A 20,770-nucleotide genomic window follows, 5' to 3' on the forward strand; every position below is an offset into this window, starting at 1 on the left:
CAGTAGTAGTATTAATAGTAGTATCAGTAGTAGTATGCACAGTGTGGCTGTTTGGTCTAGTAGCCTAATAGTATGTACTATTATAGTACATTTTTATTAGTTCAACATACCCCTCAACAACCCCTGAAATTTTCAACCTAATAGTCCAAGTCGTTCTTGAGATATTGCCGATACAGCCTTTTGACAGCTTGCATAAACATAGCGTGATTCAATTTCATTCTACATCTCCCTCAACATTTCCGGAAAACTTCTCCTTTTTCACTCTAAGTCTTAGTAGCAGTATTATTAGTAGTACTAACAGCAGTAGTGTGCATATAGTACCTTTTGGTTGGTTTTACATCCCCCTCAACATGCCCTAAAAGTTTCAACTTAATAATCTTAGCTGTTCCTAGGATATAGCTGCTACGCACTTTTAATAACCTGCAACGATAGTGTTTTTTGATTTAGTTCAACATCCTTCTCAACATTCCCCCAAAGTTTCCCTTTTAATCCTTAGCGTTAGTAGCACTAGAAGTAGTAGTAGTACTAATAATATTTGTAGTAGTAGTAGTAATGTTTGTAGTTCTAGTTATAGTATCAGTGGTAGTAGTAGTTCCAGTTGTGGTACAGTTAGTAGTAGTAGTATACATATAGTGCCTTTTGGTTAGTTCAACATCCCCCTTAACATGCCCTGAAAGTTCCAACTTAACACCCTACACTATTAGAATGCTGATATGCCCTTTTGACAACCTGCGTGCATGGAGTGTGTTTTGATTTATTTCAACATACTCCCTAAAATATCTTTTTATCAGTTTAGTATATCTAAGTCCCAAAACCGTGTTATGATATTGGATAGGTTTCGTATCACAAAGGAATCCAAAATGTTCGATAGGAAGCCCCCTTAAGCTTTTTGTGTATGAGGTTGAGGTTATAAGGTCTACTAGCCGCGAGTGAACCCACACATGGAGGTTTTAGACTAAATAGTAAGTCAAAAACATTGAACAAAATTTTAAATGGTTTGAAAATGTCTCGATGATTCAGTAAAATCGAACCAGTAGATTAAACTGGGATTAGATTGTAAACAGTCGTTGCTAACCTTAGAGAATTTCAGGAGTGACGACAAAAGCTGTAAAGAGGATAGGAGGAGAGTTTGCTAGTTTCTTTGTCTCAGGTGGCTGAAGACTACGGAGGCTTTGTAGTAGTGCAAACGATTGTCTTATTAATTGACAACTGGAATTATCGCGATTTATGTCTTGTCAATTTTAAGCTCATCATCTATTTTTCCTTTATTAAATTTCTATTTTATTTATGTATCATATGCTTATTAAATGAAGAGTTCACTCTGTCTGTCATCCATAATAACAAGCGTTTATTTAAGCGTTCCCCCTCTCTCTAATTGCTCCCATGGTTCTATCTCAAGGAAGTTCAATTTCGTATATCATAGGCTAGGATAAGAAAAGCTCCAGGCACAATTTTCTAGTTTTAGGAACCATATTCAGCCATTCCGTCTGTAATGTGTTTTTTTTTGGCTTTCAAAAAAAAAAATTTCTTTTCAAACACCTGTATCTAGACCCTGGCACCGCGCTGATTAGGGAAGGTAGATGGTGGTGGGACCAAAATAGCAGCGGTGGCGCACCGCCGAAATATTGTCTCGCCGCTGCCGGTGAGATGTCGACGGCGCACCCCCGGCGAGATCATTGTTGAGCCCAAATATTTATGTTTTGGTCAGTCTTTCTCAGATATCAGCTTTAGTTTATAACAGATTTGGGCCTATTCACGAGATAGAAGCTTCGCGTGTTGCTGGCTGGACGCTGGTCTTCTTCGTTATTTATCATGAGAAGTAGAGATAGGGAGAAACGAAATGGCTGTGACATTTCAGAATTCTTGCACAATAGTTGTAATATCTAACAGCTATGTATTCCTAACAGAGTTAATTGTCGAAATTAGTAGTATTTTTTCCAGCGTCACCATCGAGAAGAACTAGTCACCTTTTGCATCAGAGCTGGGTTGGTAGGAAAATCCTTCCCCTTAGCTTTCATACCATCAAACATCCAGAAGGGATTTGGAAGGTATATCCCCTTTCAGTCCAGATTGTTTTGATAATGAAGATTTGCGCTCTTAAGTACAGACCAACACAATGTTTTTTTTAGCCCATGAAGCTCCTGGGAAATTGCCAAGCTCATCAGAGGTTCTAATTCCAGCCCCATCCCTACCTTCACTGTCATCCTCTCACTTAATGTTTTCAGTAAGCCCTTGGATTTTGCAGTCATTGTGAAATAAGATAGTCACACCTGAACAAGTACAATCACAAGATCACCCAGCGCCACCAAGAGAACAAAATGCTTCATGGAAGAAAGGAGGGCAGAACAAAAGTGTTCACTGATACATCAGTGAACACCAAGACTGAAGCTGCCTTTGTTATGAGTAAGGCAAAGAAGAGGGGGAAAAGAAAAAATGAAGCAACAAAAGCAAGCAAAGCAAAGAAGCTGTTATGAGAGATTTGATGAGAATACAGCACTGAGGGTGAAAATGAAACTGGAAAGGTTCAGACAGTGACTGTTGATGGCAACTCAGACAGCTCTCTTGGGTAAGATAGTGAAGATGACTGTGATCTTAGTTTTGCTTTGGGTTCCAGTTGACAATTTTGTAAAAGTGATCTGTGTGGGCCATTAGGCAAAAGGTAGAACATACTGCAGAGGTCAGTGTGACGACTGAGTGGTGGAACAGGTAATGTGTGAAAGTGGCTGGAACAGCCAGATCATATCTACTACATGAAAAAACATCTAGGGTGACAATCCCCAGTACTTGGACAGCGTGTGATCTTGGACAAATGTTATGACTAACATATATCTTCCCTAAACTAGGACAGCAGGTTCTTAATCTTGGACCTAATGTAGATTGTTGGGATTGGCTGACTACAATCTTATAGCCAAGCCTATTTAAATATGACTACTCTTTTTCACAATACATGTCAGTGATTGAATCTGTCCATGATTGAGATTCTTCAATTTTAGGATCCTTTGTCTATGATTGGGCAGTAGCCTATTTTCCAATATTAGACTCAAGCTGAAAATTTGTTATTACAATTATGCCTCTACTATTAACTGTCTGTGCCTTTAAATAGTTACCATGGTATATGGGTGAAATACTCAAACTAATGAAACACTTATTAAGAAAATTTAGACTGAGTAAGTAGAGAAAAATTACTTATCTAGGTAGTATAATATATATAACTTGAGATGGCGATTAGGGAGACCTGCATTTGTAGTTTCCTTCCCGTTCATTTCCCCTCCTCAACGCATCACTCTTTACGCTAAATGTTTGACTCTTTGTCACAACTCTACTTTTTAAAACAATAAAAACGTAAGCGTAAAGAGCGAGGCGTTGAGGAGAGGACAGCCTCTTTCATATACGGAATAATTTTTGTTTGTTTTAAGTTTTAATGGCGCTCCTTACTTTTAGTTAAAAAACTTGTTTTTTTGTTTAATTTCTGAACGTTTTTGAACTAAAGCAGGTTCTAATTTGGCTCACCGTACATGAAAAATTAAAACAAAATGTGCGTATTAATTTTGGCAGATTTACTTTATGAAGGGTTGCCCCCTCCTCAATACCTTGCTCTTTACGATAAAGCTGTTAGTACTTCTAAATAAGCTTTTTATTCTAATTTAACGGCCCCCGTGTTTCAGTAGACGCTCTTACAACAATGCAACTAACAGTCAAACTTTAGCGTTAAGAGCAAGGTATTGAGGAAGGGGCAACCCTCCATATATAAAATAATTTCTGTTCGTTTTTCAAAAAATGCCGGTAAACCTGGCTCATCCTGTATGAATAGAGGGGTATATATACCCCTCCCCCTCATGGAAAACTTCTCCGCGGAAATTTCACCCAACGTATAGTACACGCCTCCCGTAAAATTCCCTCCAGACAGTTATATCCTTGCTAAGAATCCTCCCTCCCTGTAAAATTGATTGCGGACGATTCAGCCTGATATGATTCTTTTATGTATCTATTGATATTAAAAATCCGTTTTTTAGAGTTTCGGTTACTATTGAGGCGAGTTGCTCCTTATTTACAGTTCGTTACCACGAACTGTTTAACTAAATTTTCAAAAATTTTCTTAATATTTCATTCATATAATTTGCCTTTCTTATTTAAATATATAAAACTATTAAAAAAATGATGGTCTGCACAAAGGTAATTGATATTCAGAGGTACTGGGAACCCATAACAGAGGTAAAACCCATAACATAACAGGGATCAGGTTCTATTGATCCCAGTCCTCATATTTCCTGTATATGATCTGTGTTACTGTATTTATGCTCATAGCCTTATATCTGTTAGCTCTATTTAATGTGACGCTAATTAGTCACGCTTTTTTCTCCATTTAATAACTTAAACAAGTTTTTTCTCCATTAAATATGGGTCTGAAGCATGAACGCTTCGAAAAGCAGATGAAGATTTGCTAGATGTTTTCCAGAGAAATTGCTTGAGGATTGTTCTGGGCACCCGGCTGACTGACCGTATCATAGGCAGCGCGCTAGCGCTGCCTAAGTAAAGAACGACGTGGGCACAATGTGTTCTTTTTTTCTTCAGGCGGGCACTTCCTATCGAAGGAGTTGTCGTAGAAACTTCGAAAAGGGCTCATTTGATTGGAAATTAGAGTGGCTAGTGCCCTTTTTAATAGTCAAAAGTGATTGGAAAGCAACTAGCCCCCCCCCCTCGCCCACCATTCCCCAAAACACATCCAATCAAAATTTTGAGATAGCCATTTTGTTCAGCATAGTTGATTTCCAGATAGAAAATATGTTTTTGAGGAGGACAGTCTCCCACAACCCTCGGGGCAAGGGTTTTAAGATATGCCCTGAGGGCATATAAGAACAATGTTGGCACAATGTATCATGTATTATTTTTGTCCTTTAGAACAGGGCATTCATATGGAAGGGGTCGTCGTAGAAACTTCAAAAGGGGCTCATTCGATTTAAAATTGAGAGTTCTAGTGCCATTTTTAATAATCTAAAGTGATTGGAGGGCAACTAGCCCCCCCCCACGCCCATCATTCCCCCAAACACATCCAATCAAAATTTTCAGATAGCCATGTTGTTCAGCGTAGTTGATTTCCAGTTAGAAATATGTTTTTGAGGAGGACACTCCCCCACAACCCTCATGGCAAGGGTTTTAAGTTATGCCCTGGGGGCATATAAGGTTTTTTTATAGAAGGGGTTGTCGTAGAAACTTCAAAAAAGGCTCATTCGATTGGAAATTCAAAGGGCTAGTGCCCTTTTTAACAGTCAAAAGTGATTGGAGGGCAACTAGCCCCCCCCCACGCCTACCATTTCCCCAAACACATCCAATCACAATTTTGAGATAGCCATTTTGTTCAGCGTAGTTGATTTCCTGATCGAAAATATGTTTTTGAGGAGGACACTCCCCCACAACCCTCGGGGCAAGGGTTTTAAGTTATGCCCTGGGGGCACATAAGGTTTTTATAGAAGGTGTTTTCGTGGAAACTTCAAAAAAGGCTCATTCGATTGGAAATTCAAAGGGCTAGTGCCCTTTTTAATAGTTGAAAGTTATTGGAGGGCAATTATCCCCCCCCCCCACGCCCATCATTCCCCCAAACTCATTCAATCAAAATTTTGAGATAGCCATTTTGTTCAGCGTGGTTGATTTCAAGATAGAAAATATGTTTTTGAGGAGTATACTCTCCCACAGCCCTCAGGGCAAGGGTCATAAGCTATGCCCTGGGGGTATATAAGGTTTTTATAGAAGGTGTTTTCGTAGAAACTGAAAAAAAGCTCATTCAATTTGAAATTCAAAGGACTAGTGCCTTGTTAATAGTCGAAAGTGATTGAAGGGCAACTATCCCCCCCCACGCCCATAATTCCCCTAAACACATCCAATATAAATTTTGAGAATGCCTTTTTGTTCAGCGTAGTTGATTTCCAGATAGAAAATATGTTTTCGAGGAGATCACTCCCCCACAACCCTCAGGGCATGGTTGATAAGTTATGGCCGGGAGGCATATACGGATGCTACTGAAATCTCTCTCATTGAATCTTGAAAAAGGGCTCATTAGATTTGAAATTAAAAGGGCTAGTATTTTTTTTAATAGTCGAAAATAATTGGTGATATTTTTTGTTGTTGTTGTTGTTGTTTAGACAAGGGCACTTCGTATCGAAGGAGTCGTCGTGAGAACTTCGAAAGCGGCTCATTCGATTGAAAATAGAAAGGGCTGATGCCCTTTTTAATAGTCGAAAGTGATTGGAGGGCAACTAATCCCCCTACCACTCCCCACCTCCCAATTGCCCTTTATTTTTTAAAACTAAATGTTGCCGTAATATTAAAAAAAAATTCATTGTGATAATTCTAATTCCCAATAAGGCATCTCAGCAGTATCCCAAGAACAACTGAGGGTATTATGTACAAACTTTCAGTGCTACTTCTGCTCTTAAAATTTAACCAAATTGTAAAATAACGTAAGTGCATCCTAGCCATCAAAGAAAGTAAACAACTTTTTATGGCGAATGGTATCGTTTTCTATTTCAGGTCGACTAGAGGAGGTATGAAACTAAATTAAACACTATTATTTGTGTCCAGATTTTTAAAAGGGTGTATGTAGTTAAAAATTGCTGAAAATTTTTCTCCAGCTTATAAATAGCAGGCCAAACTATTAAGTCTTAAAAATGAAAAGATTTGAAGTGTTCCTTTCTTTTTCCCTGAAAAGACTATGTCAATATAAAACGAACAGAAATTAATTAAAAAAACTTTTTCCACAAAATAAGTTTTTCAAAGAAAAGTAAAGAACTCCATTAAACACAAAATGAGCTAAAATAAAATAATCTACCAAGCGTGAAACTACCACAAATCAGCATCGATAAATAAATGAAACCCAAAACGAACAGAAATTACAATAAATAACCGAGTCAAACTCAAAACGAGCAGAAATTAACATAAGTTGGGCGCAAAGCCCCTATGCCTTCCCAAGGCCAGAACAAAATTTGCACTTTACTGAAAAAAATAAAAATTTTTTTACTTTTATAACCTTAATAAATCAAATAATATTAACATTTTGATTACTAAATATCAGTATATGTATATTAAACTGACAATGCACATTCATTTTTATTTTTTTCAGTAAAGTGCAAATCTTGTTATGTCCTTGGGAAGGCATAGGGCTTTTGAGCCCAACTTATGTAAATTTCTGTTCGTTTTCAGTTTAACTCGGTTATTTATTGTAATTTCTGTTCGTTTTGGGTTTCATTTATTTATCAATGCTGATTTGTGGTAGTTTCACGCTTGGTAGATTATTTGATTTTATTTTTGCTAATTTTTTCATTTAATGGAGTTCTTTACTTTTCTTTGAAAAGCTTATTATGTGGAAAAACTTTTTTTAATTAATTTCAAACTATAGGCTGTACGAAAATGTGGTTCGATACCGCTCTTTAGGGCTATAATGAAAGAAAGGTTGAGGTGGCTAGGCCACGTTGTGCGGATGAAGGATGACAAATTGCCAAAGATTGTTCTTTTTGGCCAACCGTCTAGGGCTAAACAGGAAGAAAGTTATTATTGTTTAGGGTGGGGGGACATCATAAAGAAAGATTTGAAGAATATGGAACCCTCATGAGAGTGCTTAAAGAGGGAGGCCTTGAATGGTTCGAGATAAAAAAAAGGCGTGCGAGGCTGTGTTGACTTGAGACGGCTGGATGTCGTGGGGAACTTTTAGCAGTAGTAGTTAGTAACAACTTTTGGTCTCTTCTATTTAACTATATCATTCTGAAGTAAATTCATTCATTGGCTCAGTCAATCATTGAATATTATAAATTGGAGACTGAATTGACTCTTCAGCAAGGACAGTGGAAATGAAGACACCTGCCAGCTTCACCGGCTATTTAGCGACGTGTTTGTCATAAAGAGTCTAATGTCAAACCCCGAGTAATAGCACGTTGTTTGTATGTATCAACTCTTCTCTCTTCAGATTTAACTTTCCTTGCTGTCTACATATTCTAATTCTGATATAGTCTTTTTTTTTAGTATAAAATCGCGGATTTTCACAGGAAATTGGTTCCACGGCTTCAAAGGTTTTGTGTATGAAGTGACACAATCTACTATTATCTGAAGAAATTCTTTATTGTATAAACACCCATTAAAAATCCAAGAGCAAACCGTTCTTATAAGTTCGATACAAGAGCAAAAACGGGTGATGCTACGTGTCGTTAGAATGTCAAACAGTCTGCACCATTTCTTTTGATTGAATTAAGTTAAATCCATAATACAAGGTCTTTTGGTAAAATTTTATACTTCTGTGATGACTACTGAAACCAGAGGGTGATGACCTGCTCCATTTAGTGGTGAAGCAAAGAGAGACGGGGAAAATCTGCTTAAGAGCTATTTTAATCCTACTCTTAAATTTTGTGACCTCACACATCCTGTTGAGATACTGCTTCATAAACATTGCAGAAAAAATGCGCTTCTATTCGTAATCAAATAGTTCGTGGTAACGAACTGCAAGTAAGGAGCGACCCGGATCTATAGTAACCGAAATTCTAAAAACGGAATTTTGTTACCAGTAGATACATCAAAAGAATTGTATTCTTATGCTGATTTCAAATATATAAGTTTCAACAAATTTAGTCTAACCCATCAAAACGTACGAGCCTGAAAAAAAATTGCCTTATTTTCGAAAAAAGGGGGGAAACACCACCTAAAAGTGATAGAATCTTAATGAAAAACAAACCATCAGATTCATCATAACAGAAAACCCTACTGTAGATGTTTCAGGCTCCTATCTGCAAAAATTTGAAATTTTGTATTTTTTTGCCAGAAGAAAGATCTCGGATGCGTGTTTATTTGTTTGTTTTTGTTTTTTTGTTTTTTCCCAGAGGTCATCGTATCGATCCAGTAGTCCTAGAATATCTTGAGGGGGCTCATTTGAACGGAAATTAAAAGTTCTAGTGCCCTTTTTAAATGACCAAAAAAGTTGGAGGGCAACTTGGCCCCCTCCCACGCTCATTTTTTTCTTTTTATTTTAGTACTTTCGAAAGAGCTATCTATTCTAATTAAACGGCTTTTTTGATTCAGGGATTTGTGAGTCGAACAGCATTCGAACTTTAGCGTAAAGAACGAGGTATTGACTAGGGGGCGAACCCCTCAAATACATAATAATTTCTGTTTATTTTAAGTTTCAATGTTGCTCCTTACTTTCAGTTGAAAAAAACTTGTTTTTTTTATATATTTAATTTCATTCAAGCACGGTTAATAAGATGTTTGGAATTTGTGGCTTGTGAGAGGGAGAAGGAAATAAAACAGAACTGGAATTCCCTGAGAAGCACCATGAAAACTATCAAGATTGGTAGAGCACAGAGCATTCCTTTTTGCTGCGATTGTGATTGTGATAAACTTAATATTTAAGACTCTGAAGCTATTAACAGCAGAAAACGCCGGGGAATTGCATTACCTACTCTGGTCATAACTTCAAAGGCGACTAGACGTTACACTACCAAATCAATTTAGCCATAAACGTCTTCCGGAAAACTTTCAGGAAGCTATTGTTGACTGTAGCCACTGAAAATAATAAGTATTTGTCAAAATAATTTGACCAATGGCGTGATACAACAACTATCATGACTAGCTTGGCTAATAATGTCTCCTGCTAAGGTCAAAGTTCACTGCAGACTAGTTGACTGATTTCACTATATTTACCATGACAGGTCTTTGTCGCTCAATAATAGTGCCACATTCAAATTTAGTTTTAGTTTGTTTGTTTTTTTGTTCACCCTATAATTGGTTATATTCTCCATGTAAATCGCCTATATTAGATACTGTTTTCGAAAATTGCTTCTCCCATTCCCAAAAATAAACCTTCTGCTGACACGAGCATGGTATAAGAGCACTCTTATTCGTTAAAGCCTGCAAAGGTTACAATCCAAAGTCAGGTCACGTAATCTATAGCCTATATGTGCTCTCTGCAAGGCTCAACGATTGAATTTTATAGCATAGTTTGTTGTACAACAGTCTACTGTAGTTGGAAATGCTTATATTAAAACTAAGGAATACAAAATGAGTAACGTACAGCCGTTACGTTAGAGTTTACGTTAGTTTATCAGCCTTATTATCAGCCAGTTTAGGTGTTCTTTTCCATTCGAAATTGCTTCTTTCTCTCCGTCATTCTGATGTGAACTTGGGTATTAGTGGTGCCAATTGGAGGGGTTGGGAAGGGGGTGTAAGAGGGCATCGGCTCTCAGTATTTGCATACTATTATACAAGACTTGATAGCGTAGCGGTAAAAGCATTTGCCTCTTACCTTGATAGCCTAGGTTCGAATCTTGGATAAGAAATATTGTCTTCTTAAAGAAGACTAAAATTCGATAATGATAATAATAATAGCGAAAAATTACCTCGTTTTCAAAATGTACTAAAAAGTTGAAAATAGTCTTTTTTCAAAAATCTATGGGGTGAAAAATGGATGGGACTTTATATAACTTGATCTTTTATCTTGTTTTCCTCAACTCGCTGACCTTTTTCAATTATGCATTTATAACTTAGATCAGTTCGATATCAATGTTATGTTGTGCCCAATTCGTTTTGCGCTCCACGTTTTCACTTATACTCATAGCTTCTCGAGAGAAAAAAAATTTCTGTTTTTTAGTCAACTTTGAAACCGAATTAATTTATATATATATATATATATATATATATATATATATATATATATATATATATATATATATATATATATATATATATATATATATATATATATATATATATATATATATATATATATATATATATATATATATATATATATAATTTACTCACACACAAACACAAGGACACACAATCAAAATGTCCTTTTTTCGGGTTAATAAAAAAGTAACTTCTCATTAAATTTTTAGGTTAACCTATCGGCACAATAGCCGCTATCTTACCAATGGGTCAGCAACTTTTTTGACGATATGGAGATACCAATAATACACCACCACTTCAATTCTAGGATAATCATGTCGAGTAGCATGAGGTCCCAAAGTGGGTTGATATGCTGTTAGCGGATTGTTTTGGTGAGGGGAATAGCATTACGTTCCCAAATATAGCGGATTATTTCATTAATGTAAAAGAGTGATATTAAACTAGCAAATATATATATATATAATAGCAAGAACAAATGAACAACACAATTATACACTGCTCTGTAGGTAGACAGAGGCCCTCTCGGAAATAGTACGATTAAGCCAGTAGATCATATCACCTACCTCGGTCTTCCCATTGGTTCGTCAGTAATGCACTCGCGACAACTACTAATTGTTCACATTGAGTGTAGAGTTGGGTTATCATATGCTTCTTTTGTAACTAATAAGTTACGGTTCAACCTCCATCTTCTTTCGAAATTTTTTAACTCTCTCGCTCTACCACATTATTTGTACATATCGCCGTTTTGAAAAATGCTCACAAATTCTGACAAGTCAAAAATTCGTTCAGTCTTCTTCCGGTTCGCAAAATATCTTTTACGTTTCCCCCCTTGGACGCGCAATTCTTATCTAATTAGAAAATTCAGCTTTGCTGACCCCATTTTAGACGTGGAAAAGCAAATTCATGCTTATAATTCCCGTTTAATGAAGTTGAATCATCCCTGGTCGTCATTATTAACCCATTATTTAATATTTTTTTGTTGTGTGTGTTTTTTTTTTTTTTTTTTTTTAAGTGTTTGTTTTCGCGCTTAGTGTAATTAGTGTTTGGTTGGTTTTTTTTTTTTTTTTTTTTTTTACCAATTACGGCTTGATGCAATGATGTTCATATTATTTATGTTTTTTCAGTATTTAGGAGCCTAAAAAAAAAAGAAAAGAAACATTTAGCGTACCTAAAGAGCAGTGTATAATTGTATTTTTCTTTCTCGTTTTGTGTAATTTGTTCTAAGTGCTGATTTATATCTTAGCTCCAGCGTTCGTCACTACAAACCACATGTATAACTCCTAAGTTTATGTGTATTGCTTTTTTTTGATTTGTTTTGCGTATTGCTCCGTCTTTTCCTTTTTTGTATGACGGGTTTTCCAATAAATAATAATAATAATAATAATAATAATATATATATATATATATATATATATATATATATATATATATATATATATATATATATATATATATATATATATATATATATATATATATATATATATATATATATATATATATATATATATATATAGATTTGAGGCCTATAGAGTTTGCCATAGCATTGCTGTAATAATTACCTTCATCCAAAAAGTTGTTGGTAGAAATATTGATTGGAATTGTCACTCAGCGATCAGTTTCCACTTGTAAAAAATTTAGAGCAGAAATAAACTGAAAAAAGTCTTGTTTATGTTAGTCAAACTTAAAGGAGCTTCGACAGTTCTATGCTGTAAAAATGATAATTATAAAATATGTAGCACATCATCTTTGTTCTTCGTAAATTGAGTCTTGATAAAAAAAGGAATATGTTTAATATGATCATATTTCAGGAAAATTATGCATTGAAAAAACATAACTTGAACTGTTGAATTGATTATATTTCAGTTTCTTAAACATAGAATTCAGTGAGTGATTGGCCACATTAGGCTTTATTGAATAGGTTGGATTTAACTTTCTTTTAGGGTGATAAATATGACGGAAGGCGAGCCGACGTTTGGTCTTGCGGTGTAATTTTGTACGCTTTACTAGTTGGCGCTTTGCCCTTTGATGACGATAATTTACGGCAGCTGTTAGAGAAAGTCAAGAAAGGAGTTTTTCATATACCTCACTTTGTACCGCCAGAATGTCAGAATCTTCTCCGTGGTATGATTGAAGTTGCTCCTGACAAACGCATGAAAGTAAGTCTGAAATAATTTGATCTATACGTGAACCTTCCGGTCTGTCAATTGTTTTTTTTGCTCTGTTTTCTTTTATAGAAGCTGATCAGAACCAACTGGATTAACTATTTTTTTTTTAGATTTTTGAGTCCAAGCTTCCTTTATGTGTTCATAGGAAAATTATTTAAGAAAAATGAATAAATGAAAATGAAAAGCTTTCTGTGCCGTAAATAAGTTCAAATGCGAAAATCTTAATCCCAGGGCATAGCCTTGCCTGCCGTATTTCCAAAAGATGTTTTAAGTCTGACAATGACTACCGTAAGGAACAACACGTCGCTGGAAGTGGAAACAAAATTTTATTTTTTAACAATTTTAGTTTTAGGCTTTTTTTCTGGGTTAAAATCCGGTCTATTCAAAGAAAAAGACAATACAAATCATTACGTCAAGCAAGAAAAACCGACTGCATGCAATCTAGATTATAGGTATAATCTAGCATGAAGATTGTAGTTAGAAAAATCTCAGAACTTAATCATGTATTCTAGTTTTTTTTTTTCGAATGCACAAATTTTGCAAAGAAAAGAAGCGCGCGCAAAAAAGTAAGTAATGGAAGATTTTGGTTTAATGTTCTAATTCAGCTTAAAAATTTCAATTTGATTCACACATCATATTTCCTAAGCTAAAAACTTTTGATTGATATAATTTAATGGACTTAAAGTAAATGGACATTCCTTTTAAGCACTCCCCTCTTTGATTGTGCTTCTTCTTCCCTATGCATTAACATGGAAGCCCACGATCATGGAGAAATGTTGGATTAATGCGCAATTCTCTGCCATAATCTATAGTCCTAACTTACCCCCCCCCCCCCTACAGTCTCTTTATTTAATTTTCCTTTATAATATGTCTTCAATAATTTATCAGGGGTAGAATTGTCTGATGGAAACGAATGTAGGCGGCCGCAACGAAAATTTTGTGTCTCAAAGAAAATATAGCCTAATTCACATAATCGATGACGTCATCAGCTATATTTTTTCCGACTTAAAGAGAGATTTGAATTTAGAATGCGATGCAGAATCAGGTACTGAGTGAGAAAAGATAAAAAAGAAAAATAATAATCAGCACAATCAGATCTGGCATCCCAACTGCACATTATGAAACACTCCTAAGGGGTGACACCAGAAGCCAACTTTCCTGTACTTATACTAGACTTATATTCGAAGGGGGAGGATTAAAGCAATTAGAAGTGAAGAGGAAGATGACACGTGAGGAACGCGATGGCGTTAGTGGCGTCAAAACAGAAACCTCTCGGAATACATTAAAGTGCACATATATTAAATACTAGCAGCGACAAAAATACAGTCAAAATAAAAAATCAGCTGCCAAAATATGGCTTTTAACAAAAAAGCGGAAGAAAGAGAATCTAAAGGAAACTGATCGCAATTTATGTTGTTATACATGGTATATAACTTCAGATGATTTATCATACTTTCCAGCAATATCGCACAGTACATCACAAAATCAAGGAGAACATTACAGTTCTTAGTGCACTTTTTTCTACACTCACAAAAGAGTTGTGAATATCCTGGTGGAAGCGAGGAAGCGCTCGAAACAACAGAAACATTATCTTGTCTAGAAAATTGCCATCCATAACTCAAAGGTCTTGGTAAACATTGTCTTGCAATCAAAGAGGCTTTCCAGATTGCAAACTGATAGTAAGAATGCGTACAATGTTTCACAAACGCTCTGTCTGCAGAAAGCAACAGTTTCAGGTCCTTCTTACGAGGGTAAAAGTATGCTCGTAGATCGCTTGAGAGAAAAATAATTGGGGTCCCTTCCATGAACGCTGATTATTAGTTTTTTCGCAACATCTTGGAAGGAGAAAATACTGGCTTCTCTGAAAGTTTCATCTATCAACTTCTGTATGATACAGTGAATCTCCATGTATCGACTGCTCTTTTTGGCCACTTAATGAATCTCTTTTTCATCGGAAGAAAAGTAACTCGTTGTGTCACACCTCGAAATGCAATGAACGCCAAGGAGTTCCACATTTGATTCTCCGTTCTCCGGAACAAAATATCTACGGGGACGTAATAATTTAGAAAATTCACAAGTAATTGAGGCACGACATTCTCCCCAAGAAAAATGTTAAGGAGACGAGGGAATTGGTCCACCAGTAACACAACTACATTAGTTTCGTTAGTAAAAACAGTCAGCCTTTCAAAGCTTATTCTGAAGCAATGAATAACGTGCAGAGACATTCTGGTGTCCGCTTATCCTGTCTATTATCTTGACTTAAACAGAAGACTGTCATCCTGTTTTTAAATACTCCAGAAAGTCATACACGCGAGGTGTCGGCAGTACTAAAGCTGCTTGTATAGTCAAATTCATTTGCTTCCCATGTTTCAAAATGGCTTTCATGAAGCTTAGTTTGCTCTTTGTATTTACAACAATATTTGGCCCATTTCCAATTTTTGAGCTCGTTGAGAAGGAATAGACTGTTGAATTGCGGTTGCGTAACTGCTAACAGGCACTGCAAATATCCAGAGATATACTGCCATCATTGGGATCATTACGGTCAAACAGTCCGTCATACATTTTAGCACTTCTGGAAGCAGCGACAGGGGACATATTTCGACGATTTTATGTTCTGCTGGTGGCTTTTGGCAAACAATTGGCATAATGTCGATAAAAAAGGCTTCAGGCCCACACAAGAAACACTTCTCTTTGACGTTCGGATTTTCAGGTCAATTATGCAAGCCACTGTCAGAAAGTCAAGCAAACCAGACTTGAAAGCACTTCAAAGTGCCAACGTAGTGTCGCTGAGTTCAAAAATTGAAGGGGTATATGAAACGAGTTCGAAGTTAGGAATATTCTTGCGCTGTGTCAGTCCAATGTTGTTGCTGGAATATATCCCATTCAGGATTCTTTTCACTGCCATAAGCTCTGAAAAATGTGTTTTATCTAACAAGATTGTTTTTTATTACAATTTTTTGAAGCTACATACATTGTGATTAATTTAACTTTTTAAAAACCTTTTTCATCCCATTTGACATGCTTGGCCACAGCCTCATGTACTCAGCTGTAAGTTATGGGCTCACAACCGATTGACTAGCCTACTCATTGACTAACACACTCATAAGTCTTTCTTCTATCGTAGTAAAAGGGTCTATATGACAGTACAGTTTGGATAAAGTTATTTTTACAACTATTGTCTGCTTTTGGATAAATTTCTAGCTATCTTTGTGACGCGGAAAATCAAATTCCGGAGTTTAAATCGTGTTAATAAGACCATACAAAGCAGACGAAACTTATGCTAAAGAAAAAAGCAATTGGAATTAAAGGTGCATATTATTTCCCCCTGGAGTGTAGACGCAGAGCCGCTACCAATAGAACTGGAATATACAGTGAAAAGTGAGTTATTTGCATTCTGCTATTGCTGTACAGTGTCTGTGTAACTTTACAGCCCAGTTGAATGAACAGTTTTCAGCTAGAAATAAGTTGTTTTGGTCAGAGGGGAACCAATTTGCACCTTTACCCAATTGGAAACTTAAGAAGCCAGTGAGATGGTCACCATGTTATCACTGGTTGAAAAAGTTGAGTCTGGAAATTTTTAAAGATCAACAGTGTGACCACACGGTACTACTACAGGATGAACACGTAAAAGCACTTGAAGCTTTACCTGTGTGCTGAACCTGCTGAAGGGTACATTTGCAAATATCAAAAACCAAGTGTCAGCTATTACTCCTGACGGTTAAAGATCTTGCAAGGTGTCCGAGCGTGGAAAGATCTGGGTCATATCGTGGAAGGCAGATTGGGCGATAACTTGAAAAGATATTTAGAATTGCACATGGTGTAGCTATTTCATGGTAATATGGGGAAGTTGAACAACTTGAAAATCCGTTAATCCTTGCAAGTGTAAATCAAGGCATGATAAATATAAAAAAGCACAACAATTATAAATACGACAAACGGGTCTATGGCCAGTAAATGAAAACGAAGACAAAACAAAAACGAATATTTCGCCCGTATCTAACAAGGCGTCTTCAGCGTAGAGAAAAAATTAAAATAAAACTAAAAAATATACATAAAATTAAAAAAGAATCATCAAAAATATAATATACAATTACTTAACATTTACAATTTGAAGCTACCTTCGTGAAACCACCTCAGAAAAATAACTGAATTAAACAATTTAAAATAACAAATGAACAAGTAATAAGTTATTACGACATAATTTTATGCAAAGCTTTTGACGCTGTCATTCGCTTAGGTTTATTATTTGAGCTAGCCCCTGGGACATTTTTCAATACTTTATTTTTATTTTTAAATATGGGTTCATTTTTTAAAATAGGATCAATATTTATATTCCCAGTATCTCTATTAATTGATAAACCTGCCAAAATACGTTTTTTTTATTTCTAATGCTTCAAGAGCCCATTGTGTGAAACCTTTATCATTGGAAATGGCTGTTGCCTCCTCGAACTGCACAAAATGGTCCGAATTAAAAAATATATTTTCTGCTAAGGCTGAAATGGAACTTTCTGGAGGTTTTGTGAAATTTAGAACATCATTTATTGAATTCAGGTGCTCAGTAAATCTTTCCACAAATTACTGTTGTGCTCGACCGATGTAAAATTTTCCGCAAGAGCAAGGGATGCTATAAACTCCACTTGACAAAATATTACGTGTTATATCTTTTTCAGAATTTAGAAAGTTACTCAATTGCCCGATTGATTAAAAACAAGTTGAAATATTATGTTTCAGTAAAGTTCATTTGATTTTCTCCCCAAGAATTGGTTTGTAAGGTAATGAAATGTACCTGTTGGAAATTGTAGGGTCCAAAAGTTGAGAACCTTTGTTTTTATTACCTTTTTCAGGCTTAATCTGCGTTTTCTTTATTACTTCATTTACAAATTCTACAGGATACCCGTTGCAAAATAAAATATCTCTCAAATACAATACGATAATTCGCTGTCAATATACTCCGGGAACAAATTTTAAAAACTCTTATTAACCAATGATATGACTGTTCCTTTTTTACATGAACGAAAATTCAAATACCTGTCATTATGAGTTGGTTTCCTATACATTGAAAAAGTAAACTATTGTCACTTTTTATTAATAAAATATCTAAAAAGGGTAGCCTATCTTGATATTTTGTTCATATAAAGTGACAATGGTTTACTTTTTTCAATTTATAGGAAACCAACTCATAATGACAGGTATTTAAATTTTCGTTCATCTCACTCAAACTCAGTAAAAAAGGAACAGTTATATCATTGGTTGATAGAGTTTTTAAAATTTGTTCCCCGGAGTATATTGATAGCGAACTATTGTATTTGAGAGATTCTAAATTCTGGAAAAGATATAACACGTAATTTTATAACATTTACAAAACCTTCGGACAGTTCCATTTCAGCCTTAGGAGAGAATATACTATTTAATTCTTTCTACTTTCTTCAGGTCAAAAAAAGAACAGCCATTTCCAATAGAATAGGTTTAGAGCAGTTAGTTATCGAAGTGTTAGAAATAAAAAAAAACATATTTTTGCATGATTATCAATTAATAGACATACTGGTAATATAAATATTAATTATATTTACGATATCATTTAAAAAAATGAACCCATATTTAAAAATAAAAATAAAGTATTTCAAAATATCCCAGGGGTTAGTTCAAATAATAAACCAAAGTGAATAGCAGCATCAAAGGCTTTGCATAAAACTGTGTCGCAATAACTTATTACTTGTTCATATGTTATTTTAAATTGTTTAATTCAGTTAATTTTCCGAGGCGGATTCACGAAGGTAGCTTCAAATTGTAAATGTTAAGCAATTTTATATTATATTTTTAGGTGAATCTATTTTAATTTTATGTATATTTTCTAGCTTTAGTTTATTTTTTTTCTCTACGCTGAAGACGCCTTGTTAGATACGGGCGAAACAGTCGTTAATTTTTTTTTCTTCGTTTTCATTTACTGGTCATCGACACGTTTGTCTTATTTATATTTTTTGTGCTTTTTGTCATGGCTGGCCAGTTCGGCTTTAGATCTTTTATAAATATAAAAAATTGAGTGTTGGCAAAATACTGCCCCATTAGTCTTGAAACCTCCCATTAATGTAACTAGGTCAGAAATTAAACTCTTGGAAAAATATTCTACCACACAAAATGCTCTAAGAAGCTCCACGGAATATACCGAATCCTTATTTTTTTCTTATGTCTGCAGATACCTCTCTTTGCCCTCGGCTCAAGGAATTTTAAAGGCGTCACCACATTTTCGTTTTCAGCGCTTGTTTCTGCCCTGAATTACATGCCCAAGCCTTGAGCTCGTTGAAGCCTGGTATTTATCTCCTAGTGATATTTCTTTATCGTGGGTCCTTGACTAATACCCCTGTAAGCTTTGTCTTAAATGTTGCTAGACATTAATGAAAATTTATTTATTCATATTCAATCAAAGTTTGTTAAAGAAGTCCACTAACTTCGCTTAGTTCTCCAGCTTAATTAGTTGTAATTATTCGTTTATTTCCTGTTTTCACTTCCTTCTTATTAAACCTACTCTAGCACTGGCCATTTTCCTAAGAGCTTTGTCTTAGCTTCACAAATTGTATCATTTCATTTTGATTGTTTTTTTTTTTTTTGCCGAATTTGCCAAGGAGCTATAGCTTATCATCTTCGCGTAGTTCTTCCACATAGTTAGCTACAGTTAGAATTCGTACATTTCTTGTTTTCACTTTCTTTTATTAAATCTACAGCACTGCTGGCCATTTTCTTAAGAGCTGTGTCTTAGCTACGCTAATCGTGTCATTTAATTTTGATTAATTGCGTTCTTTTTTTGCCAAGTTTGCTAAGGGACTGTAACTTCCTAACTTCGGACTCTTCTCCAGCATAATTCGTTGCAGTTATTCCATGGTGCAGGAGTAAACTATTGATTTTATTTTGTGTTTCTTGATACTCTCTTGTTCCTGAGATCTTGTAGGCCTCTTCTCGTTGGAGATTTTTTCTCATTTTTCCCGGCTTTGGTACAGTAATTTTTGGCATGTGTAATTTCAAAGGTTTTTTTTTCTGAAATGAAATACTATTTCTACTATTAAGGAATCGATAGACGAAAACGAATTTACCGAATAATGTTTACTGCCACATGTCAGGTATCTCACTGTCTATTTCTGGGTTTGGGGGGGGGGGGGGGCTTCGAAAAAAGGGCAAATTATATGGAATGTATAAGAAGCTGAATAGGAAATCGTAAAGTTTCTTGAGTTACGTTCATAGGGAGAGGGGGTCAATGGGGTTAGAATACCTAGATGATCTTGGTCCTTTTATTCTGCTGAGGCTACCGGCCCCTCCAACCCCACTCTCTAAGTCGGTGTTTAACTTTTTTAAGAAAATGTTTCGAGAAGAAAAGCTCATTTAGTGCATTTGCTTTTCGAAATAAAGCAGATATTCCAAAATAAGCTATCTTCGCCGCAATAAGAGGGGAACTTTCTGCCCCTTAGCACCCATGCATCGCTCTTCATCCTATCGGCATTCAAATATGTGTATTATTCCTAATAAACGGAGATCAGAGGATAAATCTGTAATTATCGGAATATTTATTCAAGTACCATGAATTACCTCTCGTACAAAAATTTGGCAATACTTTTTGAACTCTCTTAGTATTAGTTCTGTTTGGGCCATCATTGCTGTTTTATGAGCCAAAATGCAAGAATGTAGCACTTTATCGTGGCATGATCTCTTTTGCTACCTAAAAGGGTACTAGGTTTTTAAATGTTTATTCGAATGAATTTCAATAATCGACGACTATAAGTTCGATATGATCACACCTGTAAGAAAAAAAAACATACATGCCTAACTGTCCTTGTCTGGACAATTAAAAAAGAATTAATGTTTTATCGAAAGTAGTTTTGGAGTTCTCATAACGTTGAATTTCACCTATAATGTTTATTAAGATTACAACCCTATTTTGGTGAGTCTAA

At 35.5% G+C, this 20,770-nt stretch overlaps 1 protein-coding gene across 1 annotated transcript in view; it reads left to right on the forward strand.

Annotated features, from left to right (window-relative positions):
• The window catches only part of sff (BRSK family serine/threonine-protein kinase sugar-free frosting), a 214,872-nt gene that overhangs the window by 89,268 nt on the left and 104,834 nt on the right, over nucleotides 1-20,770 (forward strand). The window contains exon 6 of the mRNA XM_089088812.1: nucleotides 12,609-12,824. Coding sequence (XP_088944938.1) covers nucleotides 12,609-12,824 — 216 coding nt within the window. The remainder of the gene's footprint in view (nucleotides 1-12,608; nucleotides 12,825-20,770) is intronic.

The sequence above is a fragment of the Artemia sp. Qi Xiang Cuo genome, chromosome 5, assembly GCF_049724085.1.
Source record: "Artemia sp. Qi Xiang Cuo chromosome 5, ASM4972408v1, whole genome shotgun sequence".
Taxonomy (NCBI): Eukaryota; Metazoa; Arthropoda; class Branchiopoda; order Anostraca; family Artemiidae; genus Artemia; species Artemia sp. Qi Xiang Cuo.